The sequence below is a fragment of the Tursiops truncatus genome, chromosome 3 (genome assembly GCF_011762595.2).
Source record: "Tursiops truncatus isolate mTurTru1 chromosome 3, mTurTru1.mat.Y, whole genome shotgun sequence".
Classification (NCBI taxonomy): Eukaryota; Metazoa; Chordata; class Mammalia; order Artiodactyla; family Delphinidae; genus Tursiops; species Tursiops truncatus.
In genome coordinates this window covers 138981631-139003787 of record NC_047036.1, presented here as the reverse complement: position 1 = coordinate 139003787, position 22157 = coordinate 138981631, and the positions used below count along the sequence as shown (strand labels likewise).

The following is a 22157-nucleotide window of genomic DNA, read 5'->3' as shown; positions in this document are numbered from 1 at the left end:
TGATTAAATTGGCTTGGCAGAGTTAAGTGGATCATGAATGATGGATCTGAAATGAGTCATTAAAAACTTAAGAATGTTTAGAGGTTGACATTATGAAAGATGACTATCCCTCAGGCTGCTGAGAGACATGTTATCAAACCAGATAGAAAGTGGTGCCATCTCATACGGTCTTAGCTCATATAGCACATATTTTTTTTCCATCATCCATCCTCATCCTTTAGTTTCAGTGTGAATTCTAACTACAGAAGAACATTGGTTCTGAATGCAAGAACCCTCATCACTCTTTCAACTATCCAGTGACTTATTATGTACCAAGCACATAAAGTCTGGGGTGAGACAGTATAAGGAGAAAAAGAGATTATTCCCCACCCTTCAACATACCCAAGTGTTTGTCCTCTCCTGAATAAGTTTAGCATCTCATATTAAGATGTTTTGAAGCCTCTAAGTCAAGTTCACATTTTAAAGGTAACTTTTTTTTTTTTTTTAGGTAAGAAGTGGATTTATTTAGAGAGAAACACATTCCACAGAGTGTAGGCCATCTCAGAAGGCGAGAACGGCCTCAAAGGTAACATTTTTTGAGTTCTATAACAAAGTACGGAAACATTGGAATTGCCCAGTAACATGTAGTATGTTTTTCAAAAATTAGATTGGAGATGGAGACCATGGAAAGCAAACAATCATGTGAGCTGAGCAATTTCACGGCCATCTTTTGATATAGATCATCTGCAAATAAATATATGAATTTTAATTTATCCAATTTCCAGATATACAAGTACATGCATATAAATTCACGTATCTTGTCATCTGTGTGGCAAAATACAGAAAAGAAATTTCAGAAGTTGTTAGGCTAAACAGGTTATAAAAATAATCTACATTATTTTCAATTTTTCAAAATTTTATTTCTAAATATAAAAGTATGTTCATTGTAGCAAAGTACTACTGATACGGTTTTCAAAGAGATAGGATTTAATTTAGACTCCAACAGTAATTTATTCCAAAGGTTTTGCGATATTGGCAAGTTAGATGTTTCCTTCCTTCCTTCTGAAAGTAGCTAAAATGATTATTTCGTATTAAAACCCATGCAAAATAAGCAAATACTTTGAGGTAGGACAGTGTTAGTTTAAGCCTGTAACATAAAAATTGTCTGATTAGGATGCATTCTTTTCCTCACACATTCAGGTCCATATCTCAAGGAGTATTCCTATTTTGGTAATGAATTTTTTTCTGAATTCATTCCTACTTCACAGACTGATACACATTCAGGACCTGTAGCATATATTTGTCATCTTATAGGTATAATCTGTGGACATACAACAGAGCAGAAAATCCCACAAACTTGAACGTTTTAGACAATGAGCTCACAAAAAGCATGCTCTAAAGATTCCACACAAATAACCGACTCACTTCGCTGTACAGCAAAGACTGGCACAACACTGCAAATCAACTATACTTCAATTAAAAAAAAAAAAAGGCACAAGACTAAAGATTCCATACAATCAAAAGCACATCAGTAAGGGGGCTTCCTTGGTGGCGCAGTGGTTAAAAATCTGCCTGCCAATGCAGGAGACATGGGTTTGAGCCCTGGTCCGGGAAGATCCCACATGCCACGGAGCAACTAAGCCATGAGCCACAACTACTGAAGCCCACGTGCCTAGAGCCCGTGCTCCACAAGAGAAGCCACTGCAATGGGAAGCCCACGCACCACAACGAAGAGTAGCCCCCGCTCGCCACAACTAGAGAAAGCCCACATGCAGCAACGAAGACCCAACGCAGCCAAAAATAAATAAAAATTTTAAAAAAGCACATCAGTAAGAAACTGATTAAAGAAACTGTGATTCATTCACTTGATACAAGGGAATAAATGCAGCCATTAAAGATACCTAGATGCTTCTCTTTGGTGCTCTCCTGGTTCATGGTGGACTGCAGGGCTGCTGATGCAGTGCCTTGTGGGCTGCGAGAAGGTCCTCAACCAGGTGCCGTGCCCCACATGGTAACTAGCATCAGGGCCATGGCCCAGGGGTCAGGAATGCTCAACTGGCTCACAGAAGCCTGTGGGGTAAGGGGGGGGAGCAGAGGGAACTTGGTGTGATCAGAAGAATGGCTCTTATAGTTGATTTGAATGTGGAAAATAATGGGAGCTAGGTTTCTCATTGTCAGAGAAAGGAACTACAAATACGAGAAGAGGGAAGCTAAAATAAACCCTGTGGAGCAACATTAGAATTGGAGGCATTGATGTGAATCCATGATGTCAAAAATGTCAAGTCATGAAAGAGAAAAAAAGACTAAGGAACTATTCTAGACTGAAGCTGAAGCAAGATGGTAACAAATGCCATGAGTAATCCTGGATTGGACAGACTTACAAAGGACATCACTAGGACAACTGATGAAATGTGAACAGGGTCTATGAATTAGAGGATAATATTGTATCCATGTTAACTTCTTGACTTTGATGGTTACATTATGGGATATGTGGACATGTATTCTTACTTTTAAAAAACATACCTTAAGTTTATATACTAAGTAGGTGATTAGGCATCATGATTCCAACTTACTCTTAAATGGTTCAGGGAGGGACTTCCCTGGTGGCACAGTGGATAAGACTCTGTGCTCCCAAGGCAGGAGGCCCGGGTATGATCCCTGGTCAAGGAACTAGATCCCACGTGCACACCGCAACTAAGAGTTCACTTGCTGCAACTAAGGAGCCAGCGAGCTGCAACTAAGGAGCCCACCTGCTGCAATCAAGACTCAGCACAACCGAATAAATTTTTTTAACATAAAATATAATAAAATAAATGGATCAGGGGAAAATACATGTATCCTGTGTGTATATGTAAAAGAGAGAAAGAGGGCTTCCCTGGTGGCGCAGTGGTTGAGAGTCCGCCTGCCAATGCAGGGGACACGGGTTCGTGCCCCGGTCTGGGAAGATCCCACATCCCAAATGCCGTGGAGCGGCTGGGCCCGTGAGCCATGGCCACTGAGCCTGTGCATCCGGAGCCTGTGCTCCGCAACGGAAGAGGTCACAACAGTGAGAGGCCCGTGTACTGCAAAAAAAAAAAAAAAAAAAAAAAGAGAGAGAAAGAGAAAATGATAGGAAAAATACAGCTAAGTGCTGACAATTGGGGAATCTGGAAAAAGGGATTACAGGCATTCTGTATGGTATTATGGCAACTTTTCTGAGACTGAAATTTCAAAATGAATAGAACAAAAAAAGACATTCTTTATAATTATATAAATTCTAAGGCATAGTAAATAAAAAAAACACTAAGTGCAGAAAAATGTATGTTACGCTATGTAAATAAAGAAAGTATGGTGAGAGTATGAACACGAATACATATGTCATGAGACTATATTCTGATACAGGTAGAATGCCTCTGAAAACATGCTAGAATCTTATCTACACTGGTTTCTTCCACAGATGAAAGGTAAGTGGGTAGAGAAGGATGAGAAAGAAGTTTCTTTACTCTGAAAATTTGAATTCTGTACTATGTGAAATGAAGTAACTTAAAAAGACAAGCCAGAATGAGTCAGTGGTTGCCAAATACAGGTGTCAGGCTGGCTACCTTAGAAGAACCTGGGAAACATTTAAAACTATATTAGCAGGCATCAATTCCAGAAATTCTATTTCAGTGGGTCCAGGATAGGGCTCAGGTAGCGGTAAAATTTCCCTAGTTAATAATAAAACATAGCATGGTTTGGGAACTGCTGCTTTAATCAAATCACCCAGACCTGATGCTCTCTAAATCCCAAATTCTAAGTAAATTAGGAAATCAGAAACAAATACTTTTTGTCTCATGAGAAAATAAGATCATAATATCTAGGGAAAGAATACTCCACAAGTGAAACTGGAAATTCTGAAACCAGGATTTACACTGAATTCCAAATAGAAGCCAAGTCTTACTAGTTACTCTACCTTTCTGCTCCCTTATTAAGGACCAAAAATATTGTGGAGGCTAAGGCAACCTGAATATCACTTGGTATAGAAAACACATTCAAATACTCTGCATTCTTCAAAAGGAACATTCTATGTAAATCTATTACAAAAGTATATAGTTATTTACTTTCCATTAAAAAAAAGTCAGTGTGGGCTTCCCTGGTGGCACAGTGGTTGGGAGTCCGCCTGCCGATGCAGTGGACGAGGGTTCATGCCCCAGTCTGGGAAGATCCCACATGCCGTGGAGCGGCTGGGCCCGTGAGCCATGGCCGCTGAGCCTGCGCGTCCGGAGCCTGTGTTCCGCAACGGGAGAGGCCACAACAGTGAGAGGCCCGCGTATAGCAAAAAAAAGAAGAGAAAAAAAAAAAAAAGTCAGTGGACACAACAAGTAAACACAATATCTGTAACATTCTAGATTTCAAGTGGTATGTTCACCAGGGTTCATTTTATTATTGTGTTTTATATCTTAATGTATATTAACTATATTCTCTTATATGCATCAGATGTTACATGATAAGAAGGTAATTGTAAAAAATTAGAGCAACAGAACAACAGTTCAGATATCTGGTCCTTACATTTAAAAAAGAGAAGTAAATACAAGAAAACTAAGCATTACCATGCCAGCAGTACATATTTATTATTATTCATGAATGGTCAAAAGACTTACAAGGCCCATTACTATTAGTATAACCACACATAAGAAATACCACTTAGTGACATGGAGTGAAAAGGACAGTTTCATATATATTAAAAAAATACATACACATACACACATTCTCTCTCTCAAAGGCTCACCATTCACTGCTACAAAAGCAGGAGGCATCAAGCGGCAGGAGTTCCAATATACATAACAAGTTGAAACATCTCAAGCATAAAAACTACACTTAAGTTGCAAAAATAAAGTTTCTTTCTTCAAACATTTTGATCTGAGCTCAAGCAAAGCAAATGATGAACACCAATGATTTTTATACTATTTAACATACTTTAAAACATAAAAGGATCAACAGATACAAAAGTCCTGAAAATGTAGGGGTTATTTATAGGAATGAACAATGCATTTCATCCAAAAAAAAGTCTACAGCAGATGTGTTTCATCCTGGCTCTCAAATATTTGAGAATCATAATTTACTATATTCAAACAGCAAGTTAAGCCAGAACAAAATGATAAACAGAAAACTCATTACTCCATACAAGGCATTACTGCCCTTGGTTTCCTCAGACAGTTTCACTAGTGCAAGAGCATCATTTACCTGAAAGATCATGAGTCACAATTAAAGAGCACTCATACAAAACTATTTCCTTTTTTCTTTAAAAAGTGCCACATACTTGACTTCTCCTTTAAAAAAAACAACAACAACACACATACACTAATGAAAGACCGTTTGTCTCCATCTCTTGTCAATGAGGAAAGGCCAGAGTGATTCTTTGATTCCAATTCGAAATGGTGTTCGCTGGCCAATGCCTAAGGTCTCCAATTTGGAGCAGTCAAGCTGAGCGTTTCTTGGACGTTGTGCTCCTAAGACAGGACTGTCAGTTATCTTTAAAACAAAAACAAAAAAAATCAAAAATAAGAAGCCTCAGGCTGAAGTTTTATATTCGCTACTTCCCTTTGCCCTCTTGCCCTCGGTGCAAGAAATCAGATTTGATCCCTGGAAAAATAAATAAAATGTCCACCACAATCAAGACAATACTTTTTCTATAAACTTCACCAATACTCATGGGCTTCTTTATACACGGTAATTTAGAGAAAATTAACAATAGAAACTGCCAAAATACAAGCAAAGTTCACTTTGATTAGTGCCAGAAAATAAAGTTATCCAAAACTTCCAAACAACAAGAAAAATGTTATCCATAGTACACACTGTAGTGATAGACCTGGACTTCCAAACAGTAAGGTTAGCTTGTTTTTTTTTTTTCTTGCCCACGCCTCAAGGCTTGCAGGATCTTAGTTCCCCTACCAGGGATTGAACCTGTGCGCCCTGCAGTGGAAGCGCCAAGTCCTAACCACTGGACTGCCAGGGAATTCCCAGCAAGAAGGTTTTAAATGCCATGTACTTACCGGTCTTAAGTGGCTGCTGGGGAGGTTGAAGGTGTCTGCAATTGCACATGCCATTTCATACTTAGTCATCTGTTCATTGCCAGACCAGTGAAAGGTTCCCTTAATTGACGGATCCTGACAAGGACACAAAAAATTCAAAACGGTTTCAAACTTTTTGAGTTGAGTGGAATGGCAAGTTTGACAAGAAAACTAACTTAAACAGGTTCAGGAAATAAAATGCATCGCTCCTTTCTGGATGCTATACATAAGATATCTAAAATCAAATTCCTATAAATATCCCCAGCTAAACCAGAAAAGCAATTTCTAGAATTTAGCCTTAAGAATTTTTTTAAATAAAAGTGTAAGTAGTTCCAGTTTTATTTAGTGGGAATCCTAAAATGATTACAGATTTTTATGAAACACAGGCCAATTTAACAAGTATTTCCAACCATCCTAAGAAGCTAAAACCAAAACTTAACAGAACCATTTTTCAAGATGAGCTAATTGGTCATAACATCCTTAAAAATTGTCATGGTACATATTTTTTTAAAAAAATATATAAATTTTGATGTATTAAAAAAAGTCATGCTACTATTAATATTCTAAAATAAATCAGTCTCTAATCTTTCTTTCTGTGGATATTCTATTTTTTCAAATGCTTAAAATGAACTACTATTCAAATATCCAAAAACAATTACAAATTATTCTTACACTGGCTGAAATGATAAATCCCTATGTAGCTTCTTCTCTGCCACTACCTAAATCTTAAATAGACATTATTTAAGACGGTCTTCTTAAAAGACATTAGGAGATTATTTTGTTACCCGAAGAAAAATACCAGTTTTCAGTTATCTTGCAGTAAGAGAATGACAGATGGGGTCTACAGTATTTGAGAAATAAAATCAAACGTAACAGCAGAATACTTTTATTCATAAATACAGCCTACTATCTGAACTACTTTTGTTTGGTGTCCTTGTTAAGTTTTTAAAAAGCATTTAGAGGGCTTCCCTGGTGGCGCAGTGGTTAGGAATCCGCCTGCCAATGCAGGGGACATGGGTTCGAGCCCTGGTCCGGGAAGATCCCACATGCTGCAGATCAGCTAAGCCCATGAGCCACAACTACCGAGCCTGCGCTCTAGAGCCTGCAAGCCACAACTACTGAAGCCCGCGTGCCTAGAGCCCATGCTCTGCAACAAAAGAAGCCACCGCAATGAGAAGCCTGCGCACCGCAACAAAGAGTAGCCCCCGCTCACCGCAACTAGAGAAAGCCCGCTCGCAGCAACGAAGACAAAACACAGCCAAAAATAAAAATAAATTAATAATAATAATTTTTAAAAAGCACTTAGATTCTCACCAGCATCCTCTTCTCTGCTAACTGACGACACACAGTGGCCACATCTTTGACGTGTGTGGGGAACCGCTGCTGCCAGTGGTCCATGTTCGCAGACTTGTTGCTGAACTGCACTTTATCAAACATAACAGTCACGGCGCTTTCCTCAAGCTTTTCAACTTCTCCATACAGAACAGGAATTCTCAAAACAGCAGCTCCTAGAGAGTAATAAAAGCAGGTAATACTTCAAAGCTGACTGGTTCTTAAGTCTTGCTATAAGATCAAAGTGTGCAGATTTAAACGACATCATCGCAGAAAACTTGCAATATACCAAAATGACACAGCTCACCTATTTAACAAATGTGATCCTGAATATTTTTATGTGTCTCTGTCATGTGGGTTATTTTTTATAATTATATTAATTAAATAATTTCTTCATTATTGTGGCCATTAAAAATAAAACTGATCATGACAACTAAATGCAACAAGTGATCCTTGATTGTGCCTAAAAAATAAATGCGATAAAGGACATTACTGGGACAAAATTCCTACACAGACTGTATTGTATGTTAAATTTTCTAAGTGTGATAACTGCATCGTAATTATGTGAAGAACATCCTTGTTGAAGATACACAGTGAAGTATTTCAGAGTGAAATTCAACTAATTCTCTATGAGTTCAGGAAGAAAAGAGTGTACATATAAAACACGTGGCAAAACATTAACAACTGGTGAATCTATATAAAGGGTATATGAGTGTTCACCACATAGTCCTTGAAAACACTGACTAAGGAATTATGAAGTATTTCAATTTTATGTTGGTCAATACTGAGCGGTTACAACAGATTAAATAATTAACGCTTTAACTGAAATTTTAAAAAAACTATTTAAAATTAAATTAACTTATTGTGCAGCTGCAGACGACCTTTGAACAACACAGGTTTGAACTGTGGCATCCATTTATATGTGGATTTTTTTCATGTAGCACATCATGTACAAGACTTGAAGTGGACAGCCTATCCTTACATAGGCATAAGGTGAGTGACCTTTAATATAAAATTAATAACGTGTTAGTTTTCTTACTGTTTTATAACTTTGTTTTCCAAGAGTTACATTACTATACAGCATGCCTCTCTTCTCTCTCATAATTGGAGAAACTCTGTATCAGTCTACCACACAGGTAAGTGGTTTTAGAAAAAAATATACCAGTATTTCTAACACTGTATTATGAATATGAATGTAATACTGTATATGCCATTTAAATTTTACAAATATTCATACATTAGTGTATAGGCTAGGCTACCATTAAACAATCGTATCGATTACACTAGGCTACCATAAAGCAATCATATTACTGCTTCTTCCTTATCAATGCCTGAATCATACCTGTAAATAATTACAAATTTCTTCTCACACTGTCTTTTCATTTTTTATGTGTAGTGTTAGTAACACGTGTAACACCTATAGTGTTTTGTATCATATAAGACAACAATGGGAGTACTCTGGTGGCGCAGTTGTTAAGAATCCGCCTGCCAGTGCAGGGGACACAGGTTGGATTCCTGGTCCAGGAAGATCCCACATGCCATGGAGCAACTAAACCCACGCACCATAACTACTGAGCCTGCACTCCAGAGCCCGCAAGCCACAACTACTGAGCCCATGTGCCACAACTACTGAAGCCCACACGCCTAGAGCCTGTGCTCCGCAACAAGAAAAGCCACCGCAATAAGCCTGCGCACCGCAACGAAAAGTAGCCCCTGCTCACCGCAACTAGAGACAGCCCGCATGCAGCAACGAAGACCCAACACAGCCAAGAAAGAGAGAGAGAGAGAGAGAGAGAGAGAAGAAAGGAAAGGTTAAAGACGTGACTGTCCTGGGAATTATATTTAAAAAAAAATACATATAACACACAAAATATGTGTAAATCGATTGTTTATGTTTTAGTAAGGCTTCAGTCAATAGTAGGCTGTGAGTAAGTCTTTGAGGAGTAAATGGATTTCCCACTATGCAGGGATTGGCAGCCCTAATCCCTGCACTGTCCAAGGGTCAGCTATATATTGATAATATATTCAAGGATGATTTCCGAAGGATAATTTATAACACACACAAAAAAAACCCAAATGTGTTAGTATGTATATATACTAGGGGATGCTTCTCAGGGATGTAGTACAGTCTGAGGCAGGAGTTTTAGTGCAGGGGATCATTAAGTCAAATATTATGCAGCTACTGATATGAAAAAGATATTCCAGAGATGGCTCCTTAAGAACTGAAATGCATGTACATGGGGGGAGAAAAACCAGGTTACAGAACAACGTGCACACAAGTTTAAAAATTCAAAAAAATACTTCCATACATAAGCACAGTTGGTGCTTCTCTCTCTGAGGGAGTATTGAGAGAACTCTTTACAATTTTAAATGTTTTTAAAAACTTTTTCAAGGAGGGTATACTTTTTATAATCAGTACATTTATGTTTGCGTATATATACACAAACACACAGGAAAAAAGAAAAACCATACAAATAACAGAATACCACAATCCAAGAAAAATGATATTGACCCGTTTTTTGAAAGATTACAAAAATTTGTACTGTATGATTTGTTTTCTTTAACGATATTCCTGTACCCACTGACACTGGAAAAAGTCTGGAAGGATTCATAAATTCTTCAGGATTTCGAGAATTCTTATTATTCTTTTTTATTAACTGCATTCCCTAGTTTTTCTCCAGTGATTTATGTTCCTCGACTAATTTTTTTTAATTAGAAACATATATATACATCATAAACAAAAAGAAATCCTCAAAAGCAGTCACGTACAGGGCTAAAGAGATGTGTCTTACCTAAATTGTTCTCCAGGACAGCCCTTTCTCCTTCTAATTTTGTTTTGCCATATAGATTTAGGGGACTTGGTATGTCTTCCTCTCTATAAGGTGGGTTTGTTCCATCAAAAACATAATCGGAGCTAATGTAGATTAGAAATGCTCCAACTGCAGCTACAAAAAAAAAAGAAAGAAAAGAATCTATTAAATTACTACATGACATTACTGTTTACTGGAATTTGTAACAGCTTATTCATCATATATATAACAAATCTTTTATAAACCATCTAAAAAGTTTAATCTTTACAAACTCAGCGATCACTCAATATCTTATGAAGATTTTATAAAGACATCATTACCTGCTTCCTTTGCTAAGTTCCCAGAAGCATCCACATTAAGTTGAGAAGCAGCATCCGGCTGATTTTCGACAACATCTGGCCTTCTCTCTGCTGCACAATGTACTATGACGTGGGGCTGGGAGTTCAGCATTGATGTGTTTTTAACCCAAAAAGGAATAAAACAAAAGAACTGTAGCCTTCCAACAGTAAATTAATTCATAGAAAATGTTTATTAAATCGACATTCCTTCAACTAAAGAATCATTGTAATTTTTAATGTAGTTTTGTCACATTTCCCTGTTTCAACGTTCAAACTTCCTGAAAGGCAAAGAGCAATTTAGCAATCCCCAGGCAAAATCAGACACAACTCTTGTTGACAACCATGCTTTTAAATCAAAAGAAGCTTCATCCCCCTAATCTGGGTGGGAGAAAAGAGCGATCATTTATGGAATTAACATGATCTAAATACTTAATAAGTCTATGGTAAAGGGAGAGGAATATCAATTGCAAATTAAATTCATAAATTCCAATCTCTTAAACCAGTCATTTAAAGATTAACCATCCATAAAACTTGTATTCCCAGTTGAGCATTTAAGTATGCCACCTATACGCTAAAGCACCCTGCGAGAAGCAAGGATTTCACAATCTAATGCAAAAGACAGATATGTAAAGAGACTGTTTCAATATCATATGACCTATATCAGGACAGAGGAATGCAGAGGGTCCTTTGTAGAGAAGGGGCACCTACTTCCCAGAGGAGCTGAGTAAGAGCTAAGATTTGGGAAGATCAGTGACATGCAGGGCTCGTGTACCCACTCACCCAACTTCCTCCTTCTCAGCAACTGCTTGAGGAAGCATGATCTGAGAGCTGTTTTCAAACTTAAGTGTGCATAAGCTGGGATGGTTCTTAAAATGTAGATCCCAGGCCCCACCACACACTTATTGAATGAAAATCTCTGAGAGTGAAACCTAAGAACAAGTTTCCCAAGTGATTCTGATGAAGGTTTTTCTTGGATCATATTTTTAGAAAGAATCTGAACTTCTGATTTGATCAGAGGTGTAACAGAATCTAAATTTTTCTGTTAAGTCTTCTGTGACCATCGCCAACAAGTGGTTTAACTACTCTTGCCTTTGTGATCTCTAAAATGCAAATGAGAATATTTTGCAGTGTTGTAAGGTTTACAGATAATATTAAGAAAGGATTTGCATAGAAAGTAGTACTTAGAAGAATACTTCACAAACATAAGCATTTTACAAAATGCTTCATCTTCTGCCTTTTGTCAACCTATGTCTCAACCTAATCTTTTATAAGGATGACATATTCTTATCCATGCCAAAAAAAGTGCAGTATATATTATTGTTGCTTAATATGTTAGAGCATTAAGTACAATAACTTCCTTGAGAACAAGAGCATTTTTCAAGTCATCCAGACAATTATTAATAGTTAACTTACGTGTTAAAATAAACTATACCTGAAAATCATAAATGATGTGATGAACTGCATTAGAATCCAAGAGATTAACCTGCTCAAATTTTGGTCTTGCTCTTCTAAAACCACAGCCAACGGCATGCCAATTATTCTGTTGAAATTCTTTGTAAACAGCTCTGCCAAGAAGCCCAGTGGCACCAGTAATCAGAACCCGCCTATTGGGGATGTTAACTTCCTCCTAAACGTGAAGGGGGTGGAAAAGGATTGTTTAATTTGAAAATAGTCTCTCAACGAAATCAGCCACCATTTTCATTCACTAAATACTTCAAGTCTTAATTGTATGCTTCCTTGCCCAATCTATAAGCCAATTCTTAAGTTAGAACAAAGATTAATCAAAATGCATGGGTAAGTGTGTCACTTAAGAAAAAGTTTTGCCAGGGAGCAACTAAGCTCGTGCGCCACAACTACTGAGCCTGCACTCTAGAACCCGAGAGCCACAACTACTGAAGCCTGTGCACCTAGAGCCCGTGCTCCGCAACAAGAGAAGCCACTGCAATGAGAAGCCCGCGCACTGCAACGGAGAGCAGCCCCCGCTCACCGCAGCTAGAGAAAGCCCGCGTGCAGCAACGATGACCCAATGCAGCCAAAAATAAAAAATAAAATAAATTTATTTTTAAAAAGTTTTAATAATCTTACGCAAGAAAAAGAACCTAAGATGATACTGCAAGGAACCACCTAGTCAAACAGATTTAGATTTCCTGTGGTAATAATGGAAAAGCTTATTTTTACAATCAGTGATGTCCAAATTAGTAAAAAACAGCAATGACGTTCTTCCGTTTATAAAAATGCAGTGAGTTCTAAGCTTACTTACTTTATGGCCCGATTAAATACTGGGGCTATGTTCTGCTGATATGTTTCCAAATTGACATGTCTGGTCTTCAGTTTTTAATCTCAAGGTTTTTTTTCAAATCTCATTGACTTTATCATACTGTGATAGGTCTAAATTAGAGAATTCACATTTCACAGGAATTTATGTAGAAGAAAAATTTGGTCCTTATAGCACTAACATTCTTTCTAAGTTTAACCAAACTGGTAAATATATTCCTGCATTAACTCTTCTTTTTTTTTGTAAATACTTTCATTTGTATCATTTTTTTAGATTCCACATCATATAAAATTCTTTTTTTAAACTTTATTTTTTATACAGCATGTTCTTATTAGTTACCCATTTTATACATGTTAGTGTATATATGTCAATCCCAATCTCCCAATTCATACCACCACCACCATCCATATTCCTGCATTAACTCTTAATTTACCTATTTAGACCAGTTAAAACAAATAAACAAAGATAGAGGAACTGGTCTGTGCTGCTATTGTGAAAGGAAAAATTCCTCACACACTGAAATTAAAAAGGAACTACTATTTAAGAAACAATTTAAGTTCTATGTTTACATAGAACTTTCTCTTCTTCCCAAGATAGGTAACACCGAATTTCCTCAGACTCTTGAATTAAGTCAACATTTACTATTAAAAAACAACAAAAAGTTTTATTAAATTTTATCAACTTGAGTCCTTTTAAATTTCAAATGTTGTTATAGTCACCTAATTCTGAGCTGTCAAAAATCTTAAATATGCACGCAATAACCTTTTTTGTGCACACAAAAAGACTTTTTTTTTCCTAGCCCTCAATTCAGCTAACTTAGAAGACTATACATTTTTTTAAAAAAGGCCACCCAAATCAAGTATTTCTATCATATGAAAAACCTGAAATGAAAGGGCTGACAGAGACAGTACAAAGGTAGTTCTTAAAGATATTTTTTCCTTAGTTCAACCAATTTCAAGACATTTTAGAAGTTAGAGAAAAATTCATCTATGCTCTCTGTTGCAAAACTTGCCTCTAAGCCAAATGATCTATAAAAACAAGGATTTCAGCCAGCAAAATATTTTCTTTGAATTTCTGGCAAGAAAACAACTCTACAAAGATTCTAATTGTAAAGAGGTTAAAACATGTCAAGTCTAGTAGAGATACGATCAGAAAACAATTTACACAGGATAAAGATCCCTGGGAAAATACTATAACAGAGCTATGATATGGTTTCTTCTAAGTTTCTCACTTCACTCTAAAGAAGGAAAGGAATAGACAAGAGTTCTTAGATCAGTGGTTCACAGGCTTTATTCGCTGAGGACAGGAATCGACTGGAAGGCTTTCAGATCAAGTACATTTGGAATGAGGCCTCGTAATTTGCCTTTGTAACAAGTTTCCAGGTGCTGATGCTGGTGATTTGGAAACTGAATTTTGAGAACTCCAGGAAAGTCCAAGACTTTCCTAAAGATAGCTCTTAATCAAAGAAGTCAAAAAACTGCCATCTGCCTTTCTAGCAGCGACAACATCTTCCCCATTTTCCCCCTTAAAAAGGAAAACTAGAAGAAGTAGTTAAAGAACAAGCATCATGCTTGCAGTAACCACAAAATTCTTAAACAGTAAAATAAGATCTCTAGGTACTTCACTGATTCTGTGAAGCACATTTTTTCCTCATTTATCATCTCTGTTAAATGAATGACATAAAGATGGTTTGGCAGTGTTTTTTGCTTTTTAGTGCATCTTAAAATAAGAGCCCAGATAATCTTATAATTGAGAGCATCTTAGATTTGATGAAATACAGTATTAAGTTACAAGCACAGCAATGCTCTTTAGGGAATATAATATCACTTAACTTTAAAAAAGGATGGGGGTTGCATGGAAAAATACAACCTTACATCCTTATACCCTGGGATAACATGTAAGGTCCCTGGAAGAAAATATGAAACTGTCCGTGTTACCTAGTGGTCAGATGTCAATGCTCAAGAATTTTCTACGTTAAAAGAGCAGAGATCGGGCTTCCCTGGTGGCGCAGTGGTTGAGAGTCCGCCTGCCAATGCAGAGGACACGGGTTCGTGCCCCGGTCCAGGAAGATCCCACATGCCGCGGAGCGGCTGGGCCCGTGAGCCATGGCCGCTGGGCTTGCGCGTCCCGAGCCTGTGCTCCGCAACGGGAGAGGCCACAACAGTGAGAGGCCCGCGTACCGCAAAAAAAAAAAAAAAAAAATCAGAGATCTAAAGTACAAGCATTTTCTGAAATAAATGATTCTGCACAATCTTATATTTGAAAACTATCATGTGTTATATAAACCTACATCATACCTTTTGACCACAGGAGGAGTCCTATTAGACAGGCAGGGCAGATATCACTTCCGAAGTGAGGAACCTTATCTACAGATGTTAAAGGTCTTGCCCAGAGTAAAAGGGAAAAGGTTGGAAACAGAACTTGGGCCCTTTTGCTTCTATCATCCAGCAAAATACATACTGAGTTTTGTCTCAATCCTTTGAACTTATACTCGGTTTCATGATGATTAACCACACTCTGTGGCATTGAGAAGTTACTCCATCTCTATTGATCTAACTCCTCACTGGTGAAATGAGGCATTTGGAAAAGATGCCTAAGGCTCTTCCAGCTTTACAGTCCTACAATTCCATATTATCCTTACCACAGAGGGATCTGAATAGAGTGAAAGAAGGTTCATTTACTTAAAGTAACTTATCCTCTTTTCATATAGTTCTCTCTAGAGACTCAATGAGCACCTTTTGTCACCAGTATACGAGCCCAACAAGATGTTTTCATTTGGACTGCAAGTTTTTTGATGGTTAGCAAATAAAATACGCATCACTCTGAAATTAAAAGAGGCCAAACAAAACTATCTCTTCTATATTTGACTCTACCTGAAGCTTCTTAAAGCACACTATTTTGATTTTTTTCTTTTTAAAAGAGGAGAAATAGTCCTCTAAAAATTATTTTGGCCCATTACTCTGTAAATTACTTTAGTTCTGCAAAACACAGGAATGTCCAAACACTTCAAGGAACTCTGAATAGAGGAACAAAAAGCTGTCTTGTTAACCCAAAGAATAATTAAGAGTTGAAGATACTCTGTCTGCCTGAAAAGTCTGTTTTGCAATTTTTATTCTTATGGGTCAGGAATATTAAACACCACTTTAAGTTGCCCTGAACATATGTGCCTCTTATCCTATAAACTCTTAGATGTACAGAATTCAGTAACTTCAGGTGACCAGATTTACAGACACCTCCCCCCGCAAAAAAAAACTTGAAAAAGTAAACGCATATAAATAAACGAAGAGCTGTAGCTCTTATTACGCCATCAAATCAAATAATACCAAATTGTACAGGTAATGGAAGATAAATGGCTCTTTCAAAATGGTCTAAACAGTACTCTGGAACAGAGGTTTCTACTTGAGCACACTTGGATTAACTTCTACTAAAAAATGTCTTTGAAAAAGTCAAGAGTGAAACAAAACAAGTGTCTAAAGAGGGATCTTCTTAAATGTTAGTGGTAAATGTAATTATACTTTGCTATTTTTAGAACATCTTCAATTTGGCAAAGCTTCACACTGATTTATATGATTCTTACAACATTCCCCTTGAGGCAGATCTATGAGGAGATACTCCTGGACTTTAAAAAACTTTAGATACCTAGGTGACACTTGTCTAACTCCTACTGGCATCCTATTGTACCCCACAGCCAGTATTACTAACAGGAACCACTACAGTCTATTTCTCAGACATAAACTATAAGACACGAGCAAGTTTTAATTCCGGTTTTGAGAGCAGCAAATATGTGCCAAGCTTTTGGTTGTGCAATTTTACTGAAGGAAAATCCATTTTCATTAGTCTACTGAACTCCTACTGTGAAAACTGATTAAGCTGTATATACATACATGTGCGCATATACACTGACATAAACAAACAATATGTAAAATTACAGTACTCAGCATTGTTTGGGGTACACAGGAACAAAAGAGAGGTTTAAATTGCCCATTATTCTAACCTTACCCCCCAAATACCAAAACGATTTGAAACACTAAATCTGCTATATTTTGAAGGCGTAAGAATTCTGCATAACCAAAATAGCCATCACCTACGTCCTCTCTTATATCCTTAAGATATGTTGGTCTGGGCATTAACATCTTCCTATCCCCAGTGCTAGATACACTCTGTGGACTGATGAATGCTGGGGGGCCTGGAATTAAACAGGAGAGAATGGAGGCTCTCCAAACACAGTAGTAGCTTTCGTTTATGCAACCTCCGTAGTGGTTCAAATAGATCTGTATTTGAATCCCGGCTGCAATCTTACTGAATGAACTTGGGCCAAGGACTCGCCCTCTAAGCCTCAATTTTCTTATCTGTAAAATGGAACAAAACGAGTATGTCATAAATATGAGAACTAAAGTAAATAATGCATGTAAAGTGTATAACACAGTGACGAGTTCAGTAACTTTTCAACTCCAAACCTGTTATTATTTCTGAAAAGCCACCTGGCCCCTTCTTTCTTAGAGATACGAACAGTTAAGACCAAAGGATACGAACAAAGGATGAAAAAGAAATTTAGAAATAATCAAAACTGAAACAGCTCTGAAAACCCCTCTCCGTTCCCGAGAGGGGAGACAGGAGAGTCGAAATTGAAACCCGACCTACTCTTTTCCCGTCACAGCGGCTGAAAAAGAAAACACAGAAGGGTGTGCACCGAAGTAAACAAACTCGGCGGCGCCGCCCTCGCCGCCCGGGGCCTCCGACTCCGGCAGGAGGCGTCTGGAAAACCACTCCAGCGCCCGCTGCAAGACTCGTCCCCTCCGCGCACTCAGTTCCTACGATACGCACCTCCCCTCCCCGCCCCAAGACCCGGGCCGACTCCCTCACCTCCACCAAACGGCAGTTCCCGGGAACAAAGTGAATAGAAAGCTCCTTCTCCCGCCCCACCATGCCCGCCGTCTTGGCGCCGCCGCCGCAGCGACCGCCACTTCCCCCAGCCCAAGATCGCCGCGGTCCGCAGCTCTAAAGCCCTCGGCCCGCCTCCCCTAAGTCCGGGCCAGCCCCCGCTCACCGCTTCCGGCTTCCGCCGCCAAGACCGCGCCCCTTGATTGGCCACGCTCCGCCGACGCCCCAGAAAGGGGACTGGCGCGCTCGGGACGCTCCCAGCCCACGCGCCAACTCTTAAAGGGAAACAAAGGCCCTGGTCTTAAGCAAGGAATGCGAGTTTTGTTTTGGGGCCGGGGGCGGGGGTGGGGGGAAGGACGAGTTGTTTATTTTGTGTGTTTTTCCTTCTAGACTAGGTAAGGATTGAATTGGATCGCCTAGACTTGAGCAGTGCATAAGAATCTACTGCATAAGAATCTACTGGGCACGTAATACATAAAGTGGGATAAAATATTTTAAAGTCATGGTGGGAGGGGGGAGGCGGGGGGGTGAGGGGGAGGGGAGGAAGCACAATGGACCTGTGTCTCTAGAGCATTAAGAGTGTTTGAGAGATTTAGAAAGACACTGGAATAAAAATAAAAGTGTTGGTATCTGAGTCATTAACACCCCAAGAACCCATTTGTCTTTCCGGGATGCTAAAAAGTAGTACGTGTGAAATTCCAAAGATCTCAAACTAATTTTGACTAGTTAAAAATAAAAAGATGTGGGAGGCTGGGGGATGAATTATTTGGGTACCTCTTCCAAACGCAGATTCTCGGACTTTACCAGTAATTGCAGAATGAGCTGTGGTAGTAGAGCCTGGGACTTCTGGTAGATTTAACGGGAGTCCAGATCAGCCCTTGAGAAGCACCGCCTTACAGGCTGCAGCGTCGGGCTACACGAGCCGAACCTCCGCTACCAAGGAAAATTAAAGGAACCAGGGGAATATAGTAATACTGAACCTTCTACCACCTGGATCGCGCTTTTTTAAAGTAACAAAGACAGCTCTAAGCGTTGAGTCTGACCTAGCACTTAATTGCAACTGATTTCTCTTCCAGTTCAAACCCGAAAAGCCCCCCGCCAGCCGAGATGCTTATGAAATTTACTCGGGGGGTGGGGGGGAACCAGAGCATGGACCACATAGGTTTCGCCAACTTTCCACCGAACGGTCTTCAGCGTTCTTGTCCAGGCATACAGGATACCAAGACCTTAGAAGTCGCCCGCAAACGTGATTACTGTTTGGATTTTCTAAAACGACATTATTTTCATAAACCTTTTTTTGGTTTAATCTTAGAGCTCAACGCTAAGCAGCCTTTAAAATTTTTTTCCCCATCTGAGTCCCGTGACTTTCCTTCCTACCCAACCCCCAACAAGAACTCATTTCCTTATTTGCATAAGCATAAAGTTTCTTTAGAACAGTAACAGAAGACAGCCTGAGGCCCCCCACTTTTCAATTTTTGTTTTAATCCAGGCTGTTAATCAATTTAGCATTACTTAGAGTCCTTGAGAGGAATGCCCCAAACACTAAACCATGCATAATCTGCAAACAACAAAGAAAATGTGTGGGTGGGTTTTGGGGGAGCGGTTTCAAGATCCTCTTGATCCTCCTCTCTTTAAGAAGCGGGAATTTTTGTGAAGTTTCTAGTTGCAACGTGTGATGCAGTCTGATCTTTCCAGGAAAAAAAAAAATGTGTTCAACGCGAAAACGGTTTAAGGTCATGCATATGCAATTAGCATTTTGGGTCTCAGAGCAGCTTTATCTAGAGTGAGGAACAAATAGACTTTACTTGCCTGCGTTTGAGGATCTGGTTTCATGTTTGCCAGATAAAACGTGGGTATGGTTCCAGGGGCACATGTTCGTGTATGGGTTTTAATCATTCTTTTTAAAAATGGAAGTTTCTTTGTGAATAAAAACGCCACTGTTATACAGACAATATCCAAGTTCCTGTGGTGGCTAAGTCTATAAATTTAACGACAGCAATCTGGAGATAAAAGTTAGGTTAGCAGATTCATTTCATGCCAAGACAAAGAAAGGCTGGAGCACACAACTATAGATAAAAATCGTTATTTATATAGAACCTTCACCTACATCACTGCATTTAATCTGATAAATGAAACTGCTGTTCTGTTTTGGATTTTATTTTTGTCAATTGAGACTTAGTTGAGCTCTCCATACAGCGTCAATAATTAAAGTTGCTTTATTATTCCAAGTCCCAAAGTTACACGTTTTAAAGAAATGAATGACACTTATTTGTTTTTTTACACACCCTTTCAGCTTTTACCAGACATTCATTGGGATTCTTTTAAAGAAACTCTTAACTCCAGAATGCTTCTTTTCTTGAATAGCTAACTCTTACCTGTTCCATGTTCTCCGGCATTTCAGGCATGATTCCAAAATTATCTCAGGAAAAAGATTTAAGATGGGTCTCTGCCTCTGCCTCCTCGGGCTGGGTCTTTGTTCTGCCTGCAGAGAGCGCAGGCACGCGAAAACGTGAGCCACAGCTTCACTCGACCTTTGAAATTAGCATTTTGAGTCCAATCCCAGAATCTCGTGCAGTTTTCCACACTGCAGTAAACTGGCAGCTGATTCCCCGTGGCAATCTTGAAAATACCCAATGAGAAGTTTCATGTTTTATTGCCAGCCAAATGAAGGTCCATTATCAAAACCATTAGGAAAACCAACTTTTTTTTTTTTTAAGAAATAAAGATGTAACAACAAAAACTTCCTGTGAAAACTTGTTGCAGTTTTCTCTTGCAAAAGAAAAGCAAGAGCCAGCAGCTGGAAAGCACACAGACTATGCAACTGATTTCTGTTCTGAAATATTTTATTGAGTTATGCCTTGTTACAATAGAATCCGTTTGGTAAAGTTCGCCAGTGCTTTCCCAACCAGTGCTTTCTAATTAACTATTTCAAAGGACGGTAAAAGGCACTGGTGGTAACAATATGTGGAAATTAAAACGCAACAGGTTATTTCCATGAACAGTGTCCTGCCCTCTGTTTGAGGAAATGGTAGGTGGAGTAGCCTTAAGTTTGGCCGAGCTTTAAGGACTACTAGATCAGTGATTCCCAGACCTGCCAACACCAGAGAACCCATGAAACACAATCAAGTGGAGCCCAGCAATCCGATTTTTAACAATTTCAAGGGTGATGAATATGCTCAGTTAAATTTTGAACCACTCTTCTGGATTAAGGCTCTGTAACAATTTAAGAACAACCAACAAAAACTTGCCATTCAGATAGAGCTTTAAAAAAAGTCACTTAACTCTTTATATTCTACTCAGAGTACACAGCATGTGGTAAACTGTATGAGGCATATAGAGGGTCTGTAAGTGATGAAGAATATACAATTTTTTTAATTGATAAATTAAAATTCATCAAAATTTAAAACTTCTGTTCATCAAAAGACAATATTAAGAAAAATAAAACAGACTGGGAAAAATAATCTTGATACATATATCTGAAAAGGACATATTCAGAATACTTAAAAAACTCCTACAACTCAATAGTTTTTAAAAAATCATTTCTAAAATGGACATGTTTTGAACAGACACTTGACAAAGTAAAGACATCATGGCCAATAATCGCATGAAAAGATGCTCAAAATCAGGGAAATGAACATTAAAATCACACTGAGATACATACCTAACAGAATGGCTAAAATAAAGACTGATAACATTATATGCTAACAAGCATTTTAAGCAATTAGAATGCCATTCATTGTTAGTGGGATTCATTGTTAGTTTCACTTTAGAAAACTGTTTGGCAGTTTATTATAAAGTCAAATATACACCTACCCCATGACCCAAAATTCCACTTCTAGGTGCTTACCCAAGAGAAATGAAAGCATATATTCACAAAGTCTCGCACAAGAATATTCACAGCAGATTAATTCAAAATAACTTAGGGAATTCCCTGGCCGTCCAGTGGTTAGGACTACACCCTTCCCCTGCAGGGGGCTTCAGTTTCAGTCCCTGGTTGGGGAACTAAGATACTGAATGTGGCCAAAATAAAACAAAACAAAATAACCTAAAACTGGAAACAACCCAAACATCCATGAATAGATGAATGGATAGACAAACTGTGGTAGAACCATACCATGGAATATTACTCAACTATGCGAAGTAATGAACTATATGAATGTAATGAAATAAAATTTTATATTTTAAGGCAAGACAAGAAAAGTTAAACATAAAATTCTCTCTGTGTGTCCACTTCGGCCTCCTTCCTCCCTCCCGAATATGCACTGTGCATCTATCTGCGTTACACATTAACCAGAGCTCATCAAAGATGGGAGTGCTTGCTCGACTGTAAAGATCAATATTATTTTTCCTTTCTTCTGATGCTAGCAATGTGACTTTTTAGAAGAATAAAGTTCCCTCCCAGCTCTGTAAGGGGTCTAGTGACTTACTGCTCACTTTGTATGTGCTTACGTGGACTATGTACATTTGGTGAACTTTATGTAAACATTAGTATGTCATTTGATGTACGAGTCTT

The 22157-nt window shown here is 38.4% G+C and overlaps 2 protein-coding genes across 4 annotated transcripts in view; both read right to left on the bottom strand.

Moving 5' to 3' along the window:
• Window positions 1–4543: 4543 nt before the first annotated feature.
• Window positions 4544–20141, bottom strand: MAT2B (methionine adenosyltransferase 2 non-catalytic beta subunit). Of its 2 annotated transcripts, none has more exons than XM_004321498.4 (7): window positions 20020–20141; window positions 11921–12115; window positions 10471–10585; window positions 10133–10285; window positions 7323–7516; window positions 5991–6104; window positions 4544–5469 (listed from the first exon to the last, which is right to left on the bottom strand). In XM_004321498.4, the coding sequence occupies exons 1-7, from the start codon at window positions 20047–20049 to the stop codon at window positions 5299–5301; spliced, it is 972 nt and encodes a 323-aa protein (XP_004321546.1). In that variant the 5' UTR covers window positions 20050–20141; the 3' UTR covers window positions 4544–5298. The 2 variants fall into 2 exon arrangements, with proteins under 2 accessions (XP_004321546.1, XP_004321545.1); XM_004321497.3 differs by lacking the exon at window positions 20020–20141 and adding an exon at window positions 17627–17780.
• The window catches only part of HMMR (hyaluronan mediated motility receptor), a 58990-nt gene continuing 48200 nt past the window's right edge, over window positions 11368–22157 (bottom strand). Inside the window, exons 18-20 of one of the 2 annotated variants that reach the window (XR_012330940.1) lie at window positions 20020–20263; window positions 19454–19644; window positions 11368–12115 (exon numbers count right to left, since the gene is read on the bottom strand). The gene's annotated coding sequence lies outside the window, so the exon portion shown is untranslated. Of the gene's footprint in view, window positions 12116–19106; window positions 19327–19453; window positions 19645–20019; window positions 20264–22157 lie in introns of those variants that run through there. The other variant, XR_012330941.1, reaches the window with a different exon arrangement.

Excerpts from the sequence above, each read along its gene's own strand:
- MAT2B (XM_004321497.3), bottom strand. The coding sequence starts at position 17,689 with ATGGTGGGGCGGGAGAAGGAGCTTTCTATTCACTTTGTTCCCGGGAAC. Across the intron at positions 10,286-10,470 it reads GAACTTAGCAAAGGAAGCAG|CTGCAGTTGGAGCATTTCTA; the intron begins GTAATGATGTCT and ends TTTTTTTTGTAG. Across the intron at positions 6,105-7,322 it reads TAGCAGAGAAGAGGATGCTG|GATCCGTCAATTAAGGGAAC; the intron begins GTGAGAATCTAA and ends TGTCCTTGTCAG.